Source organism: Poecile atricapillus, chromosome 1, assembly GCF_030490865.1.
Source record: "Poecile atricapillus isolate bPoeAtr1 chromosome 1, bPoeAtr1.hap1, whole genome shotgun sequence".
Lineage (NCBI taxonomy): Eukaryota > Metazoa > Chordata > Aves > Passeriformes > Paridae > Poecile > Poecile atricapillus.
The window spans coordinates 16,792,336-16,812,712 of record NC_081249.1 but is presented as its reverse complement, the minus strand read 5'-3'; the positions used below and the strand labels follow the sequence as shown (position 1 = coordinate 16,812,712).

General features: G+C 37.5%; 1 protein-coding gene across 1 annotated transcript; it reads left to right on the top strand.

Moving 5' to 3' along the window:
- The first annotated feature begins 12 nt into the window (after positions 1-12).
- SYAP1 (synapse associated protein 1) lies at positions 13-18,979 on the top strand. The gene is made up of 9 exons (XM_058859522.1): positions 13-292; positions 3,481-3,599; positions 5,879-5,945; positions 7,280-7,353; positions 7,657-7,796; positions 9,361-9,506; positions 13,342-13,400; positions 14,366-14,513; positions 16,047-18,979. Exons 1-9 carry the CDS (start codon positions 94-96, stop codon positions 16,172-16,174), a joined length of 1,080 nt encoding a protein of 359 aa, XP_058715505.1. The 5' UTR covers positions 13-93; the 3' UTR covers positions 16,175-18,979.
- Positions 18,980-20,377: the final 1,398 nt, after the last annotated feature.

Sequence of the window (20,377 nt, the reverse complement as noted above, 5' to 3'; positions counted from 1 at the left end):
GGCGGAAGTGGCGCACGCGGAAGCCGCGCGCACGGCGGCCGGGTTTCCGCAGCGGCGCCGGCGCGGCCCCAGCGCGGCCGCCGCCCCTGAGCCATGTTGCGCGGCCTGGGCAGCTGGCTGGGGCTGGAGCGGGCGGGCGAGGAGCAGCTGCTGCCCGCCGGCAAGAGCAGCGGCCCCGCGGAGCGGGAGCAGGACCAGGAGGAGGAGGAGGAGGCAGGGTCGGCCGGGCAGGAGCAGGGCGAGCTGCAGGGGGACTCGGAGGCGCTGCTCAGCCAGGCCAAGGGGTTCGGCAGTGAGTGTCCTGGGGCTGCCGGCTTAAAAATATGAGCTAAGGCTGCAAATGTGCCTTTCGCTTATCGCATCTTTCGGAGCTGTTTTTAAAGGAGCAGCGTTTCTTAAGTATCTGTTCTGTTGGCACTAGGGGAGGAAGTCTGTGTGTGGAGAGAATAGATCTGTCTGCGTAGAATAATCTACTTCGTGGAATGCTGTGGGCGTTTGTGATTTTTTTCATAGGAAAATAATGCGGTTTGATGATTTTGTTGAACATGTTTGCACTCTTAGAATCACAGAATGGTTCGGGTTGGAAAGGACCTTGATAATAATCTCATTCCGACGCCCCTGCCATGCGCAGGGGCACTTTTTGCTAGACCAGGCTTAAAGCCACATCCAGCCTGGCCTTGAACGCTGCCAGGAATGAGACAAAGCTGTAATTTGCTATAAATAAAATTCCTGCTTTACTGTAGTGATTTTTTGGATAAAATTAATCCATAAGACAGACCTATACTCATTACTAAAGCTTTTTTTAAAAAGGGGTTTGGGTTTTTTTTTTTAAATTGATGCTTTGAAATTCTGGATCAGTATCATCTGAGATCTGATCATCTGAGATTAATCTGAGCTGCTTCTTTACTGTGCGTTTTCTTGGGCAACCTGAACTGCAGCAGTTTGGTTTGTGTACTTTGGTCAAATATCTGTCTAGTTGTGGTAAATCTACTGATTGCTCTGATTGTTCTAATCTGCAAATTGCTCTGATTGTTCAGGAAGGCAAAAGGACTCTGAGTTGCAGGGAAAGAATAAGTATTGATTATTATTAATATAAAGATCTCTCCCATAACTTGCTCTGTAAGTGAAAATTTGGTTTACTGGTAAATGGGTCCATTGTCTGTGACACCAGAGTAGATTGTGGTGGAAAGGCTTCCTTGCTTGTTTTCTTGTTTTTACACATTTTTACACCCTTTCTTGTTTTAACACATAATCCTAGAAACCTTTGCATGGCCATCAACTTGGATAGCTGTGTAAAAAGATTCCCCTGGCACATAAAGAATTTTACTGGTAAAACAAGCCCTATAGAGATTTTTTTTTTGTTCATTATCATGGCATTACAGAAATTATGAGCATTTTGCCAATGTGAACTAATAATGGAAATATTGCTAGATACATATTCTTAATACAGGTATAGACTTGTAAGATGGAAGATTAATTTCTTAGTAATTTGAAAGTGTTACTTTCCACCACTAATCCTATTTTTCTAAGGCTAAATACCACCCTTTCTGCAGTTTTATAAGTAACTTAGTTCAAAACAATATTTGCCCTTATTGGAAATAAAAAGCATTTTGCTCTTCAGCATGGTTCCGGGACTGGCCAAAACCACTTTGTGCAATAATGCCAGAATGTCACTAGGCAGCAAATGTCTCTGCACTTTTGCACCTGAAACAATTGCATATGTGAAAGTTTCCAGGAATACATGAAGCAGTCAATAAAAGCTGGTGAGGAGTGAGCAGTCCAGTAGGTTGCTGCTTCCTCTACTCTCTCATAAGGGGAATAATATATGTGTCTATATCTAAAACAGGGAACTTAACCTTTTTCTTATACCTGAATCATGTGATGGGTTATAAAGCCTGATAACAGATATAAAAGGTGTTAGTAACTATTTGAAGGATGATGTTTGATTTCCACCATTCTGTGACTTGTAAGCAAAAGTTACATATAAAAAATTGTCTTAAGGCTTGGCTAGACCTCTGCATATTTTGGTATTGATTTGGTGATATCGTAACAAGGGAACATTTTATCCAGCACAGAGTGTAGTCAGCTTTCCAAAAGGTGACATCAGTGTTCCAAAGTAACTCATTTTACCAGTTGCTAACAACCATGTGTTAAAGGAACTTTTTTTTATCGTTTTATTTTTTTCATTATAAGATAAGTTTTTACATTTCTAACCCATATGGAAACAGGATTTTTTGAGAGTTCTTGTGAAAGAAAATGGTCTTTTGTTTGAAACAGAAGTGCTGGGTTTTGGTGGAGTTTTGTTTATTTGTTTGTTTTTGGGGTTGGTTGGTTGGTTTTTTTGATAACCCCCTTTACAGAAGTCAGAGGTGATTTTCTGGAATAACTGAAATATGTGACTCCTATTGAGCTGACTACCAAGCAGCACCCCCATTTTGCAGGGCTGCTCTTCAGACACTCATATTTCAATTTATATTCATCCCATGTGCAGAATCGAGTATTTATTCTTGTTAAATTTCATGCCATTGATGTTTGCCCAAATGTTCCAATCTATCTAAATCCCTCTGCATTTATTTTATTTACCATGGCACTGTCACAATGTATGTACTGGAATTGAGATACTGTAGTCGTAATGGAAGTGTTGAGATACAATTAAGTGCTTGTGACATCATGCCGTCTGAGAAATAGTACCAGTGTTTTAAAATCACTTGTCTATAAGCTTGCAAGTTTCTTCTCCTTAATTAAAATAGAATAATACAGTGCAGATGGCCATACTTTGTGTGTGTAGTTCTTTCTCTGCCACCTCTCTTCATTTCAGCACTGCTAATACAAAGAATGTGAGTCTTTGAGAATATTTTTCATTGCTGTTCTGACATTGAATATTTTCAGAAAATATGGCTCAGAAAAACAAGTGCTTTTCATGGAGCTAAAGAGAGGAAGACAGTGCAAGATAGATAAGGACAAACATCAAGAGCAAGCTTCTGTGCTAAGACTTTTGAAGGAGGTGTTACATGCCCAAAATATTTCATGGATTTTCTGCCTTCCTTTATAAGACTTTATTGTGCATGTTGATTTTTTTAAAAAATATAATTCTGTCTTAATACTGTGGCTAAGTTACTTTATGGATTAATGTATCCAAAATACTTATATGAAATCAGGAAAGACACTTTGCTTCAGAAGATTCATTGGAAAGGAGTATTTCAAGGATAATTACCAATGTTTGATTTAGTAAACAAGGTTCATGTATAAATATTTGATTTACAGGAAATTGTGATCATCATCATCATTAAAGAATATAAACTAGAAAAGGATAAATAGAATTTTAGGAGTTTTTTGTAGGCCAGAAGCCGGGTTGAGTTATTTTGAAAGAAACTTTTAAGTAGGTATCCAAATGTCTAAAGAGAAGGAAAAATAAATGTAGAAAGAGAACTGAATCTAAAGAAATCTATTCTCAGGTCTTTCTTTTTTTGTCTGTGAAAGGTTACCTCTTCAATTTTGCCTCTGCTGCTACAAAAAAGATATCTGAGTCTGTTGCTGAAACAGCACAGACTATAAAGAAGTCTGTAGAAGAAGGAAAAATTGACAGTATCATCGATAAGGTAATTTGTTTCTAGACACTTGATCTGGAAGATCTGTTCCTTACTGTTGTTACAACATGTGGCAAATCTGGCATTTGGTAACATTTCTTTCTGTATGCTGTCTTTAGATATTGTCTTTCAAGAGGTACTGTGCATCTTTTGTCATGATGAATGATATGACTGAAATGTTCATTCATGGTAAAGTTGCCAAAACAATGGTCACCCTGTTTTTATCAGAGCTGCACCTGTGTTTCTTCAGTTCCCTCAGGATGTTGATATGCTGGAGAAAGATCAGAAGAAAACATGAAAAATGCTGATGTAGGTGGAAGGGCTGGAAAAATTTGAGAAAGGCAGCTGGGGAATGTCTGTCCCAAGATGTGTGGACGGGTTTCTCTTTTGCCCCACAGCTTATTTAGTTGGAAAAATTAATGAGGTAGCTTGCTTAAAGAAAGGCACCTCTGTGCAAAGGTCAGAATTAGCTTGGCATTGTACATATTGCATCCTAGGACACTAGGGGTATACAGGTACAGTTTCATAAGAGCCAGTGAGCTAATGAAACAGTACCTTGTTACTGTCCTATTCTTTTCCTTACCCTGAACCTCCCATGTTGCTCTTGTCCTGTCAGCTCCAGTTGCTTAACTTGTGCCAACAAGTGTTCTTCCAGTGCTGTAAGCCACAAACTTTACAGAAGGAAAAGAAGAAAAAGGCAGCAATAAGTGCCATTAAGTGTTCTGTGTTTGTTATTGAGAGTATCTTGGAAGGGAAGGGAAAGGCAGCTGGTCAAAACCATCCCAACTGTAGTAGGACTCTGCATCCAGGAGTGTCTGATAAACAGGCAAACCCCTTTTCCTGCTCCTGCCTCTCAGACAGCCCTCCCACAGAACTACAGCATTGCCTGTTTATTTTTTTAATGCAATAGAAGTCTACTACTTGATATAATTAGTGTTTGTGTTACCTTCCAAATGAATCATCAAATGACATCAAATTAATTTCTATTATGATCACATTTTACATTTTGTCTTCAGATTTCATTGACAGTTGGCTGTATAATAAAAGCAGAGATCTATTTCCTTCTACAGTAATATCAGAGTCTAATGTAATTTTGATCTACATCAGTAAGGAAAATTCAAGTAACAAGGTTATTTGTTAATTTAATACGCTAATAATAATGCCCCTAAGAAACTGTAGCTAAGTACCATATTTTATAAGTATAAAGTAGCATATTTTATGCCTCAAATACCATTTTCTTTTTTCTGTTAATGTCTTCGAGTAATATGAATTCTCTGTTTTGATTAATCACTATTACATAGAGGAGAAACAAGATTATACCTGTATCATCATAAGGCTTTATTCTTATACCATATAAATTATTTTATCCCATAAGTAGAAAAAAATAATAAAATTTTAAAGCAAAAGGAAGAACAATAATCTGTTTGCATAACTGACACTACTGTAGTTCTCTCACTGATAGTAATCTTAAACTGAAATACTGGGTCACTGAAGGAAAACAAAGTATAGCAATTTATCAATATTTAACTTAAAGACTTCTGTGCATTTTGGCAACTTATTAATCCATAGACCTCACTGCATAAAAGTTACATTCTGTGAGTGGTTTAAGTATTCATTTCTAACTTCATCTTTTTTGCCTCTGCTTTCAACCACAGAACACTTGCATTCTTACTTCTAGATTATGGCATTCCAAATTATGAGACCATCCTCCATTTTTTTAATTCTGAATTCAATATAGAATATTTCTAAATATGATTTTTTAAATTAAAATCTGCCAACAACATAAATGGAAATGTTATTTTTTTTTTTCAGCAAAGCAGATGTTCTGAAATCCAACTTTACAATTTTGAAAGTCCTGTTTTTTCAATGGGTGTATTTCTTAGGCAACTCTTGAAGCTTCTTTAAGGCTAAGTGTTAGTGCTTTAAAAACATGTTTAAATAAGTCTAAACAGTCTGCATGGTCTGTATTTGATACAGTGAGACAGTAAGTGGATATGCCAGTGTTCAAATTATCAGCTAAGATTTTCCATCTTTTTTTCCTTGTCCTCTGAACTTAATAAAACTATAAATATAGTTTTGAAAGCATACACAATAGTTTTAAATGCAAAATCAAATGTTTCAATAAATGGAAGTGTATGATTGACACGAAACACCTTTAACTTACAGGAAGGGCCACTACAGATATAAGAATTTGCACTGTATTTGAAAGCACATTCTGACTGAACATAAAACAGGAAGAGTGAATTTTAATTTCTTTTTTTTAAATTGTGGTTCCCTAATTTTTGTTTTAGACAATTATTGGAGACTTTCAGAAGGAACAGAAGAAATTTGTCCAAGAGCAGCAAACCAAAAAATCAGGTAATATATGCTTTTTTTGATGATGCCTATCATAACATAAGTGAAACCTTGCTGAAAGCTGGATAATTGAGCTATGTCTAAAACTGATCTATCAAAACATTATTTAATGAAATACATTATGACAGAACTTAATGCATATGGTGATATAGGAAGATTATATTTTTAAGTGAGCTGTTAAGTTATGTAGTTGGTTTAGATTTGCTTTTTAACCAAATTCTGCTTTGTGAAATAAACTCAAAGATCACCATGCTAGCAAAGTTGTTTTCTCACATTGTGTTTCATCTGTTATCTTTTTTAATGTGTTACCTGAATGCAATGATTTTTGACAGTTTGAGTAAGTAGTGACTCTGTTAATCTTTAAAATGAACTGGTTTTAAATGGATAATGATAAAAATTTTCATGGTGTTTGTAGTTAGTATGTGCATCTGGTTTCTTTTTGGAAGATTGCTTATGGGATTGTGTTGCCTGTATTTCTGTCTTTTTGTCTATTAGTAAACTTGGGATTCTTTTAATGTATTTTTAAAAGCTCCATGAAAATAGATAGCTAGGTTGGCCAAAGGGGGATAACAGATGGCCTGACTGAAAGAAATATCAGCATCTGATGTGGATCCATCTGGGTGAAAGATCTTGCTGATACCAGTTGCACAGGCAAAAAAGTGTTACTAGTTTGAGGGCACAAGAATTATTTATCTGCTACAGGTGCATCATGTTGTCTCTGTAGGCTGAATTTGCATTGATAGTGAAGAGATTGATAAATATCTATACATCTATAATAGTTTATTTTCCTCTATGTACAGCCCAAAGAACTATTTTGAAAGTATCTTCATAACAATACAAACCAGCTGAACTGGAGTAGGCTTACTCGGGGTACATTTTTCTCCATTGTTAAAGAATTGGTGTCTTCTGGGTGTAAGTTACTTCTCAAGCTTAATTTAAACAAAGTTTACACATTTAAAGTGGATCTGGAAATACTATTTGCAGGCAACTTAATTAGTTGTACAGCAGTGCTTCAGTAGCTAAACTAAGAGGCACCAAATTCTGACTGGTGCATGCTGCAAAGAAATCCCCACAATTTTATTTCTACAATAACAGAGATCAGCAACTATTTGGTTATTACTTTTTTACCTCAGATAAGCGAAGATCCATTCCTAGGGCTTCTCTGTTACACCATGGACTTAGTTTAGGAAAAAGACACAATGATTTGGCCTACTGGTGTAACTCTGCTTACTTTTGTAACACTGTATGTGTCAGTTACATTATGGTAAGGTCTGTTATTTGGAGTGGGTTTTTTTCAAGTAATATAAATGCAGTTATCTTCCTCCTTTCAATACTAGAAGCAGCGGTGCCTCCCTGGGTAGACAGCAATGAAGAAGAAACAATTCAACAACAAATACTGGCCTTATCAGCAGTGAGTATTTCACTTCCTGTAAGGTTTGAAATTTTCTCTTGGAGAAATTAAAACTACAGGGGTTTATTTTTAAGTCTTTTTTTTTTAATTATGTGTTTTCAAGATACTTTTAATATGTCTGTCACCACACCAATCATGTGCAAGAGTAAATAGTTCTATCAGTTTCAACTTGAACCGAAGCAGATCCTCAGTACAGTTTTTATATTTTATAAAGACTTTATAGATTGCTTTGCTGCTCTTGTGTGTGAAATATGGTGTCCTTTTTCTGATACCATTTAATGGCCCTAAATCTGTTCTTCAAAGGATAAACGGAATTTTCTGCGGGATCCTCCAGCAGGTGTGCAGTTTCATTTTGACTTTGATCAAATGTACCCTGTTGCACTGGTGATGTTACAGGAAGATGAGCTTCTCAATAGGATGAGGTTTGACCTTGTTCCCAAACAGTAAGTAATTTCTGCTGGTAACTGTATCATCATGCTTTTAATGTGTCTGTAAATACTCATAAATTACTCCTTGTTGTTTTCACTTCCTTTGAATCTTTATGTTTTTCTAATGTGTACATATATTTTTATGTGCTAGTGTCTAACACATGGAATATTGCATGTGCATTGCAGTTTAGCAATTTGAGGTAAGAAAAGGAGTATATCTGTGAGACAGAACTATTAATGACCTGTTGATTAAAGTATGGGAGAGGCTCTCAGTATTTCCATGTCCAGTGTGCTAAATTAATTTTTTTTTTTTCCTCCAAAGAAAGGTAAAGGCAACAATAAAAATGTTCAGATCTGTAGGTGTAGCTAACATCCCAAAAAGGTGATTACAGATAGTCAGAGACTGCCTCTGGAGAAATGGTAATAGAATGTGTCACAAAAAAGCAGCAATCCAAGCAAGAAAAACTGGATTTGGGTAGGAAATGGCAAAAGCTCTGTGTTGCAGAGCTTTATTCTGAAGCTGTTATTCCCTGTCCAGTCCCAGACTCTGTTCCTAATGCTTGTTTCACACCTCAATTTTCTATTTTAGTGGGAGTTCCCAACATTAGTCTACTTGTCTAAGGATGAAAATGGAAAGAAAATGTTTCCTTGTGACATCTTCTGTCTTAAATCTCCTCCTTTTATAAACCTACCCAGCTCCTCATTCTGTTTACCTTCTTCTCTGTTGTCAGTTCTGAAGATCTGCCCGTATTCTCTGATGCTCTGTCTTGAGCCTCTGGCCATGCTATCCTTGCCTTTCCTGCCACATTGCTTAATATGTTTTTTGCCTGTTCTTTGTCTCAGCGGTCACTGTTTGCCTGAAGAGGTGTGAAGCTAACTTCATTCTTTCTTAACCTACACAAGTTCCTCCCCACAGATCGTGCCATTTCTGCATTCTGTTGCCTGTGGGTTAAAGTTGGTTCTTTTCTTTCTTGCTAGAGGAATTTCAGAGGGAAATGTTACCTGAGGCAGGGTGTAGTCTCCCACTTGTCAGAGCTAGTCATTTCCAAGATGGCAGTTTCTGGTTACTAAAGGTTCTGTGGGCATGCTGAAAGACGTGCAGATAGTGAAATAGTACTGCTGCAATCTAGGAATGGCTTCTGCCACCACAGATGTTCCAGTTCCACCTCATGTCTAGGGAAGATGTAGACAATTATAGTTTGACAGTAATAGAGTGTTTGGCTTAGAGGGGAAGAGGATGGGGTTGTTTGGCTTGTTGGGTTTGTTTACATAGTTTGTCAGGAGAGGTGGAAGAGCATCATATTTTTCCTTACCATGTATTGCTGCATGCTTTTTCTAGAGTTATAACATTACTATTGTAGGTTTAAGTCAATTGCAAATGTCTTGTGAAAGATCAGGAACTTTTAAAATTATGGACTTTTTAGTATGTGTTAATGTCACAAATTTCTTTTTTAAGTTTTTACTTAAATATCAGCTATGTCTACTCCTCCTCTCTGAATATTTAATTTTATTTCACTGCTAGATGGCTAAAGGAACCATATTCTAAATGCAGTAATCAAAATTTGTTTGTGCTCTCTAGTGTAAAGGAGGAAGTGTTCTGGAGAAATTACTTCTACAGGGTGTCCCTAATTAAACAGTCTGCACAACTCACCGCGCTTGCGGCTCAACAACAAGCAGCAGGAAAGGAAGAGAACAAAAGCAGACAAGAGGATAGTGAACTGAAAGGTATGGGAAACATTTGTTTTAACCCAGTTCATTAACTTAGTGTCATGCTGCTGTCTAAAATCAGAAGAAAAACTTTCCAAACAGTATTAAAATTGATAACATATAGAGCAGTCTTTTAATGAAAGCTTTCAGTTGCACATATAATACCTATATGCATATGTAGCATCAAATTTTCACAATTTTTTTAAGTTTAATTAATTACCATGTCTAGCAAGTACATTCAATAGGAGAACAGTTGCCCTAGTAACCCACCCTTGGATCTGCCCATTGGAGCCCCTTGTTAAATCTACAAAGTATCTATTATTTCAGCCCAGGTGCTAAAGCAAAACAGGATGTCCTTGTCCTTTTCAAGAAACACTTTTTCTTGAAAATAAAACCTAACAGAATTTCAAGAATGTGTCATAATATGTGAGAAAGGGTAACTACTAAAGTGTGAGAAAGTGCTAGAAAATATACACCTATATATTAAAAATGTACAAAGCTACAAATATATTAAAAAAGCTAAAAATCTTTAGGCATCAACAAATGCTCACTGTATAAATCAGGTGCCATCACTTTTTTATCCTGGATTGCCTATTAAATCAGGGCTTCTCTCATCATACTTGGTGTCTTTGTGTAGATCAGGGAAGAGGAGGCTCCTGGTGCTATTAAGCTGTTTTCCAGTTTCAGCCAACTTTGTCAGAAGAGGGGAAATCTCAAGAGGAGAAATGTTGTACTTGGTTTATGACAACTCATGACCATTAGTGGTCGTAGGTGTGATTTTTTACTTTTGAGACAGAAGTAGGAGATTCCCTTGGTTCACTTGAACAGACAACAGGTACTAGCCAGCTGGAATATGGTTTGCTCTTGGCTTTTTCTCATCTTTCACAGCAAACAGAAGTTAGTGAGTGATACAGGGTTAGAACTACTGTGGAGGAGTGCAGGGTGTGGAAATGCCCATAATGTATTGTGGAAACAGAAAAAATGGGGATCACATGGTTACCTGGGATTCAGTCTTGAGATGAAAAAGCTGCTTCAACAAATGTATCTTCAGTTACATTGATCAGTTTCTGCAGGTGATTCTTACTGACCATCTTACCACTGGACCTCTCTGCATGTTAACAGATTCTGCAAGCAGGAATATCTGTGGCTTAAAGAGTATAAAGCATTAGTTACTGGCAGAAACACAAAAGATACCCATTAACTCTTAGCTTAACCTAGATTGCTGGTAAGACACCTGAAGGATCTTGGCAGGCTGCGTAGGTGCTGAGTGGAAGGGAAAACCTTTGCTGTACCTTGGAATGGTTCTTACATCCCCAATATCATTGAATTGCCATCCATGAAATCCACTAATACTTATGTCCTGTTGACACTGCTGACCTGACTGACAGTCAGCTGATCACTGCCAAGTTAACTTATTTTTCCTCCTTTTTGAATATAATATCTTTCCATATAGGTATTTTTTCCTCTTGAGTCACCTTTCTTATTCTTTTTACAGACTTTTTCACATGTCTTTTGCACAGTTTAGTAATCTTCTACACAGTCTGAGCTAAAATTACTCAGCTGGGCTTTTGCTCCTTGGATGGGCAGCTGAACTTTGGGGTGAAGGGGAGGCTACGGATGGAATTACAAAGCTGGGCTTCCACGTTGCATATGTGCCTTTGTCAGTTTGTGTCGTGCTTCTCAGGTTTTGTTTGGAGTGTGCCTGTGTCAGCCTAGGCAAGGTCCCCATCTACAGTGGAAGAAGTATTTTTCTCTGAGTAGATTCTGTAGTAACCTGTCGTGTCAGCATTGCCATACAAGCAACGCTGACAGGACAGGCTACTTCAGAATATACTGTACACCAAGAGGCACCAATTCCCACAACTTTTATTCAGTTGTTCACTGTCCCAAAACTATGGTTCTTCTAACTGAAGTGTCTCAACTTTGCAGGAGAGATGGCATCTGATCCTGTTGAACAACAAAAATGTTATGTTTGAGTCATCCAAGCCCTTGGAAAGTACCATTCAGTTAAAGTGAAAGTTGCTGGATTCTAGTAAAATTCCCATTGTGACTAAAGCAAAACATGACTTAATTTTCAAAAAAAATTCCACTGTCTTTTGCCCTATTGCAGCTCTTCTACAGTTCAAAACACCAGTGTGGGAGATGCAAATAGATTTACTGACTGCATGTTCTGTAATGGCAAAGAAACATGTACCAGACTGTAGTAAATGCATGTTTTGTTTGACTCATAAATTGGATAGATTTGGGAAGCTCTGAATCATATATGTTATTTTAAGCAACCTTTTTGAAAGTTGGATTCCCTAATTGGAGGCTAAAACTGGAAGTAATTGCCTGTTAGTAGTTCTTCATAATGTTCAGGGTTTCTTCTTAAAGCTGTGTCTGTAAAATAGAATTGTTAGCCTTCCATTTCTCTGTCTCCTCTTTAGCTGCTCTTTTCATTAAGTTAAATGAGAGTGGTTGATAGAAAGGAAAAGAGAAAAGACAAATGGAAGACATTCCACATTCTAGTGTAAAGGCTATGTAAGATTTATAACAAAATGCCAAGTTCTAGCCCTTCTCTAGGCATTAGTAGCTCTGTAGTCAGGAACTAAGTCACCTTGGGATGAGAGCACAATGCTGGAGGAGTGGGAGAGATGCCAGGCCAGTAGGTCCAGAATGATGCTAATGGTGGGTCAGTCACACCTGACTGGGGCATGGCCCAGCACAGAGCAGCTGTGTCCCATCTGCACGAGAGCAGCAGGTGGGGCCTGAGGCACCTCTCTTGCACAGCAGAATTACTGCCACGTCCTACAGCTTCCCCAAGCAGGGAAAGCTGGAGCCTCTTTGGCTGCAATGTTGGATGCAGTGAGAGATCCTCTGGGGATAGGAAAGTAGAGGTAAGATGGGACAGAGCAGTGGGCATTGGGTAAATGAGCTATAAAAGCAGTGACAGCTACCAATTAGGGAATGATTTTAATTAAAACCGACCTTAATTTAAAAAATTAAACACAAAAAAAATCAGAAATTGCTGAGTTATCAGGAAGGATCCACCTGGGTGCCCTGTAGGAAGAAGAGCTGCAAGCTCAGAGCTGCTTTGCATGTTCAAGCAAAAAGAACTGCTAAGCAAGCACTCCACCACTACCACAACCCCTGTATGTTGTTCTTGCAGCCACCTGGCTCGTCACTGTAACTCCCTGAATGTTGCATGAGGAAGAAAGCTGGGATATTCCTTTACCTGCCAGGGAAAAGATCTAACCTTCCTTTTAAACAATTATTGTCTTCCTAGCACCATGCTCTAAAAAGAGAATGCACAGCGAGTTTTCTTAGGAAATAGAGACCAGCTCCTAGGGTTTATTTCTCAGTGACTCCCATTGCCTGTGTGAAGGATAAGGCTGCAGAACACTGTTCTCATGTGCCCTTGGGGGTGTGCATAGTACGTGTGCAGTCTGGTCTGCTCAAGAGCTAACTGGCACCCATGCCAGCAGTAGTACCCAGCCAGAGGAGTTTGAGAACTTCTGTAATAGACGGTGACCAGAATGCAGACTAAGTGTATACATTTGTAGCTGTAAAGATCTTGGGATGTCATTTTGAGAGTCAGAGGGGTCCTGTCTATTAAGTTTGGAGCCATGAAAAGGAAATGGTTTGCTAAATTTGTCTTAATTAACAATAGAAAGCTGTTTCTATTTGTTTTTGAAAATGGTTCACCTGTGGCTAAATTCAACCTTTGACCACAAAGATTCCTTAAAATACAATATTTACTTGTATATTTAATAGCTGTGCAAATTATATTTTTAAATTATTATTAATTTTAATTATATTTAATTATATTTAAATATATATTTAAATGTTATCTACCTTTTTTTTCCCTTGATAGAAACAGTACGGCCAAAGACACCACCTGTTACAATAAAGCCTCAAATAAAATCACAAGAGGTAAAAATGCTGTTATATTTTATGTGGGATTTAGTATGTCAAGCTGTTCCTTAATAAGTAATTATGCATCCTTTCGAGTAAGTTCTGCTATGAAACCATAATAATATAGTATCTGACAGTCTTAGCCTGCTGCTGTTTTGCTGTGGTATTAATTTTTAGCATGTAATCTTGAAACTCATTTTCAGTAGCAGAAACAGAAGTTTATGTGAAGAATGTTTTCCTTAGTATCTTGCACATTATGATGTGGTTTTACTGTCAAGAGTGAAATTTCCAAAATGTTTGGAGTAGAAGGTTAGCATTGCATTGAGACACTAGCAGTACCTTCATAAAAATATATTTGTGTGCCATGTTCTGTCCACCTCTTCAAGCTGTGGTCAGGCTGAAGTATAGAAAATCTAAATGATGCATTGCAATAGCAACACTGTTTTATTTCACTTTTGTTTGGTACTGCAAAAACCTTTACTTTAGACACATAATGACCCAAGTTCATTTCTGGGTTGTAAAATTGGTGCCAGAGAACACTCTTGGCAGAAGCAGAGCTATGCGTTCACTTGCCAATAATATGCAGCAGGCAAAAATTTGCAGAGAATAGTCCTCTCTTAATCTTACTTTGGTGTAGAAAACTATTACTGAATTGTGGTCAAATTTTTAATATTTAGGTCCTGTTCTAAACTACACAGGAGTTTGTAATTGTTCCTGAAGATTACAAGCTAAGAATTAAAGTTGTTAAGAGAGCACAAAAAGACAGCCTAGAATGTAAAGCAGATCATTTTCAGTATAGCTATGTAACATTTTTGTTTGTACAAAAATACTCTTAAGGAAAAGTAGCCAGTAAAGAAAAATGTTGTGAGAGTAATGTGTCTGGGTTTTGTCAACTCTATTAAAAGCAGTCACGAGTGGAAGTATGTATTGGTGGCTTGTTTTACCCTGTCTGGATAAGTTTATATTAAAGTGTCTTGTTGCAGGATGAGGAAGAGATTTCCACGAGTCCAGGTGTATCAGAATTTGTGAGTGATGCTTTTGATACCTGTAATCTGAATCAGGAAGATCTAAGAAAAGAAATGGAACAACTAGTGCTAGACAAAAAGAAAGAAGAGACTTCAGTAGTAGAAGGTAAAGCTACTATTACCTATTACCTGTTTCTTACATAGAGCAATTCTAAGACAGGTTGATTTAAGAGAAAAAAAAAGTTGTAATTCAATTTAGAAAAGTGGATCTGTGACCATTTTTTACAAAGTGTATGAAACAAACTTCAGTGAGATATTGCAGAAATTAATGATAATTTTCTCCATGGTCAATCCACATCTTATACAGAATGTTAACTGTGAGTAGTTTAAATCCGAAGAACCTAGGAGTTTTAGGTCGCTCTTTTGTGAAAGTGAGTGTAGGGGTATTTTTTTCTTTTTATCTCCTTTCTCTTTCATAGGTTCTTCTGCATATTAATTGTTTCCTTTGATTTACATCCTTGTAGGTAAAGTATAGTATTTGAAAGTCAGGCTCTGTTTTCTTCTTTTGGCACCAGCTAAAAAGGCAACATTTGTACCAGATTATGAGCTTGAAGAGGCCTTTGCCTATAAAGGTTTACAGACATTTGGAACAGTTAAAATTTAACAAATAGTTCTGAGAATGATGATAAGAAATTAAGTGTATATTAATTAAATAATTCAGAAGAGCTAATATCAGTGTAAAGAGCATAAAAACAGTCTGTGATGATGTGACTCTGAGCCACACATCATTTACTTTGACAACACTTGAATACATAGATGCTTATCACAAAATTTGCAGAATTTTCTTAGAATGTGCTTTGGATTTTGAATCACTGTTTTCTGATTATTTTTTTTCTGTCCAATACAAAGCCAAGCTTCAGGAATTGTAATGAGTAGTTTCAATTTCTTGCATCTAGTTCTTTGATGAAAGTGTTTCAATAGGTCATTAATGTGTTACTTGTTCAGAGAAATCTCGGTTGGTCGGACTGAGTTGGACTCTGGAATTGCATACCTTCCTATCTAGGCTGAGCAACCAACCAAAGTGTAACACATCAAACACCCATCTCCTCCCCCTCACTCTTGCCTATGATAGGTAGAGCTAATTAAAACAGAGATTAACAACACAGGAATGACTTCTGACTCATTTTTGCCCTGAAGTATGAAATATTATTACCTTTAACCCTGATTAAGTGAGCTTGCTTAACTACAAAAGTCAGTGAGGAGAGTACTTCCTTCTTTGTTTTAAACTAGCTACAGTATTTGATCTTGATTTCTTTTTTCCATAACCATATACCCACACTTTTACAAACTTCATTTCTTTTAATGGAGATTTAAAATTGCAAAGGGGGATTCAGTTGATAGTAGGGTGAAAGATTGTAGAAAATTATCTTGCAAAGGGATATTCATAATGACTCAGCTGTATATTTGCTCTTTATGTCTTTATTATAGTATGCATATAGGAATATAGCTTTGTATATTAATTCATACTTGTAATCAATAAGAAGGTGAAATTTCTGAAGTTCCTTTTGATTCTAAAGAGAATAGTCCATAAAGTTTAGGGGATGTGAGAGAGATTCAGTGCAAATTCATCTAGTTTTATATAAATAAGCAACATTCAATATAATCCATTTCATTCTTACACATAATTTGTCTCTTGTAGAAGAAACTGCTGATTGGGAAAAGGAATTACAGCAAGAGCTTCAAGAGTATGAGGTGGTGACAGAATCAGAAAAGCGTGATGAAAACTGGGACAAAGAAATAGAAGAAATGCTGCAAGAAGAAAATTAAGCATTTTCACAAAATCACTATAACCCAAAGCTCTTTCGGAGGACTGACATGGATTTATGCTTTCATATCTTGCTTACAAAAATATCTTCAGAAGACATAAAATAATCTAAAGTTGTTATAATTCCATATGGGAATACAACCAGTATTTCTGTTCTTTATATGAGCAGTTTCTGAACTTCTATATTCTTCAAAAGAAAAAAAAGAGGAGGTAGATACTGCAGGTTATAATTAAAAGTGATAGCATTAATACATGAAGCAGTGGTTCAGTTTGAGGCCTTTTTAGGTGATCAAGAAGCTCTTCAAAGAGATTTCTAAATCTAAGAATCGCTTTTTTTTTTCCCTACAGCCTTCTGTTTGGGATGCAAAAATGGATGTTGTAAGTAACTTAGTCCTTGACAACAATTCTCTCTTGACATTTGCACTCTGATCCCTGTATAATCTGTAAATGTGTACTATTTTTAAGGTACTTGTAGTTGGTAGATTTCACATGTATTTAACTTCTTTGATGTATGTAACCAAAGAATTTATAGAAAACCCTATCGAATAACTTTCAAGGATTTGGTAAAACATACTAATGCAGACTCCAAAAGAAGCTGATTATTTATCAGTCAAGCAGCAAACATTTAAGCATTTAAGTTAAGGTAGAATTAGCAAGTGGTTGAATTAAATTTGTGGTTGTGAATCATATTGAGATACTGCCTTTCCCCACAGAGAGAAATGGTTTCATGCATTCTTTCTGCAGAAGGCTGTTATGTTTCCATTCAATTTTACTGTATGAGCTGAGAGCAAATTAAATATTTCTCCTTATTTTAAGTGCTGAAACATTTATGTAAAGACTTTCACTGGTTTGGACATCTTTATTAAATACTGTAAATATGTATAAAATTGGCTCATTTATTTTGGGGTGGGCAGGGAGGAGTAAATATGCTTCAGATACAGATTTTAAAAATACACTTTTTTACAGTGCTTAAGACATAGAATTTAAAGGTAAAAACAGAGGGTTTTTCTCTAAGAGGTTTTTGATTCTTCATAGGTATCTGAATGTTTCCTGTGGTTATACCATTAAGTCAGTTCTTTATATATAGATAAATGAAGATTTTATGTTCTGTTTGTCGTCTGTTTGATAAACTTCTATGACAAAATATTCATGAAATTCCAAATACAAAGGAAAATGGGTAACACTGAGTAGGTCGGAGCCATTAAGCACAATTGAATTATAGCCATTTTACATATAGTAAGCTCTGTCTTAATGACATAATTCTGCAGAAAACTTTTGTAAAGACTAAAGAGATTGTAGCTGTAATTACTCAGTCAATATTCATCCTGTGGGAAATGAAAAGAGCTAAGTACAGTGCTGTTACTGTAAGAAAGGACTATTTTAAATGGTCTCCATTAGCAACTTGGACAGAAAGTTCTCCTCTATTTCTCATTATGGAAAAGGAATTGTTTTAAACCTGCATACATTTGGCTTCTCAAATTAGTTTATTGCCATACACTTTCTCAACTGCAAACCATTTTAAGCACAATTTATATTTTTATTGTGTTTTTCACTTAGTTAACAGATGTGAGGTAAGTCACAGTAAATAAGAGGTACTTAAGGAGCTTTTTATATCTGTGATTAATTAAAGACAACAAAAGTTAAATCTGTTGTGCTTAGAAAAATAAGACTATTCACAGCTCGATGGTTACTCTTGACAAATACAGCTGCTGTAGACTTAAGCTGGAGATATTAGAATCTGTCTACTGTGCAATTTGATGTGATGCCTTCTAAAAAGATGGGTAGTTCTATTCTGATGGTGGCAAATATTCCCTGGATGACTGAGAGCTCCAAAATCGCTGTTCCAAAAGTCCACTTTCTTAAAAGTAAGCCTGATCATTCCTAATTTAAAAAATACAATAATGTAGCAAGGTTGAATTTGACTTGAGCTCTGATATTTAAAGTCTCTTATCAAAAGTCACATTAATATTTTCAAATCTGGGTATCTGGTTTTAAGCTGAAAAATTTAGGTAAATTCTCCACAATCCTGCAGTTTTCAGGCCTGGCCTATGCCTTTCATTTAGTTAGGTGCTACAAGTGCCTAGCAGTTCTTATCGTGCATGGGAAGAGGGAAAGTTTCTGCATTCAACTTGCCACGTGACAGGAGTACAGGTAGACCTCTTCACGTTCATGCTGAATTTTGCATGCCTTTGTACCCAAATGTGTCATAATAGTATATTACATATGCAAGTGTGCTGGTCTTTTCTTATCAACATCGTTCCAAGCACTGGGATGGTGCAGATGCTAAAATCCAGCAAAACAGTGCCACAAAATCAGTGACAAAAAGAAACTAAAAATGAATGCAAATAGCATCATCCTGTGGATAGAGTGCGACAGAAAGTACAGTTGTTCAAAACATTGAGAAGTAGTAAACAACAAGTCAAAAGATAGTTAACAAATTTTATTAGAAGATAAACTTGCAGGCTTTTTAACTTTTGGGAGATGGGGCAAAGATCACCCAGGAATTATGTAGGTTAGCTTAGAATAGCTCTGAGATACCAACATCTCCTCTTACTCTGTGTACTGAAAAATCATCTTCAGCTATTAGTTCATAATTCAAGTGGGTATTAGTTAATACCTATATGGAACTTTTAAAATTTAATAAACTATCTGGAGGAAGAGGAAAGTTTGTAAAATCCAGGAATAAGAAAAGTGTGGTGAAAAGTTCCTCTACATTTTGATTTGATCACTTACAGATTATCTGTTATCAAAGTTAATCAAAGCTTTCAGTTTCCTGAATTGTTCTAGTAAACTTTTAATTCTTTTAGGTTTTTGCCTCAGTATTTTTTTTTTATCTTGCTCTTTGGTGATCTTGGTGGGTCAATGGGGTTGATGTATGTAGTACTGAAGTACAGGATGTCAGTTTTAACCTCATGTATTTAAAGAATAACCCGATGTACAGGAGCCTGTTGCTGGATTGGGAGATGCATCCTTGAAGTCTTGGCCACTCACATATTACTCACTTTAACTTTGCAGTGTCTACTGCACAGGAAGGAGCAAAGTGTGTCTGGTTACTTCTCTGTGCACTGCCAAGCAGTGGCAGCTGCATTGGGCCCTCAGTCCTGGGACTGTGTCAAGCATGTGGTTGTACCACTGATGCAATTTTCTGTGATCATAAAAATATGAGCCAGACACAGTGTGATAAAAAGGGGTAATTGTATATAAGGATCCTCAGGTGCACAGCTTGTTAGGTGGAAAATGCATGTTAGGTGAAAGATGCATACCCCGTGTGACATATGTACAATTTTTACACATTTTGCAAATTGGCATATCTGACAAGAGCCCTGCACTTAGCAACATGCCTGGTGGAGTAATCCCCACAGTTCTAGTACCTTCTAAATTCTCCCCACCTTCAGTGGGGACCAGGCCCTGTTTACAAAAATACGTTGTGAAAAGCTAGTTTCAACCTTGGTTTCTAAGGAGAACCAAGATAGCATAGGGGTTCTAGATTTTTTTTTTGTCTTCCTGCCTAGGAAAATGTTGCGGGTTAGGTGTCCTTTTTTTTTGTTTTGTCGTTCTGGCCTGCCCGTGGAATTTTTACCCATTAGCTGCGGAGACAACCTAACTGTGGGTATTTAGTGGGTGATTGATGAAGGACAAAGAGTGGCCGGGCCCAGGGGGGGAAGGGGGCAGAAAAAGGAGAGTGGGGACAGTTTTTAGCTGGCTTTCTTCGGCTTCGGGAAAAGACATTCGTTTGCTGGGTCGAGGAGCTGCTGCGGTGGGGAGAAGGGAATTTCGCCATCACCCAGACGGAGCTGCTGCTGCTTCTTCTCCTTCTTCCCTCTTCGTTGGTGGCCTCGCACCCCCTGTCCTGCCAGGACGTGTGGCAGTGCCAGGCACCGCCGCGGAGCTGCTGATCCACCTCATCCACCAGCCCAGGATCTCAGCTCATCCCTGCTGATCCACCTCATCCACCAGCCCGGGATCTCTGCTCATCCCTGCTGATCCACCTCATCCACCAGCCCAGGATCTCAGCTCATCCCTGCTGATCCACCTCATCCACCAGCCCAGGATCTCAGCTCATCGCTGCTGTCCCAGCCGACTGTTCCTCAGAGCCCCGAAGGAGCACCGGGACTGACTGCCCGAGGGGTTTGTGAAAACAAAGCCTCTCCTCCATCCCGTCTCAGCCGAGAAAGCTGTCCCGGGGTCCTTGGTTCTGTTTTCTT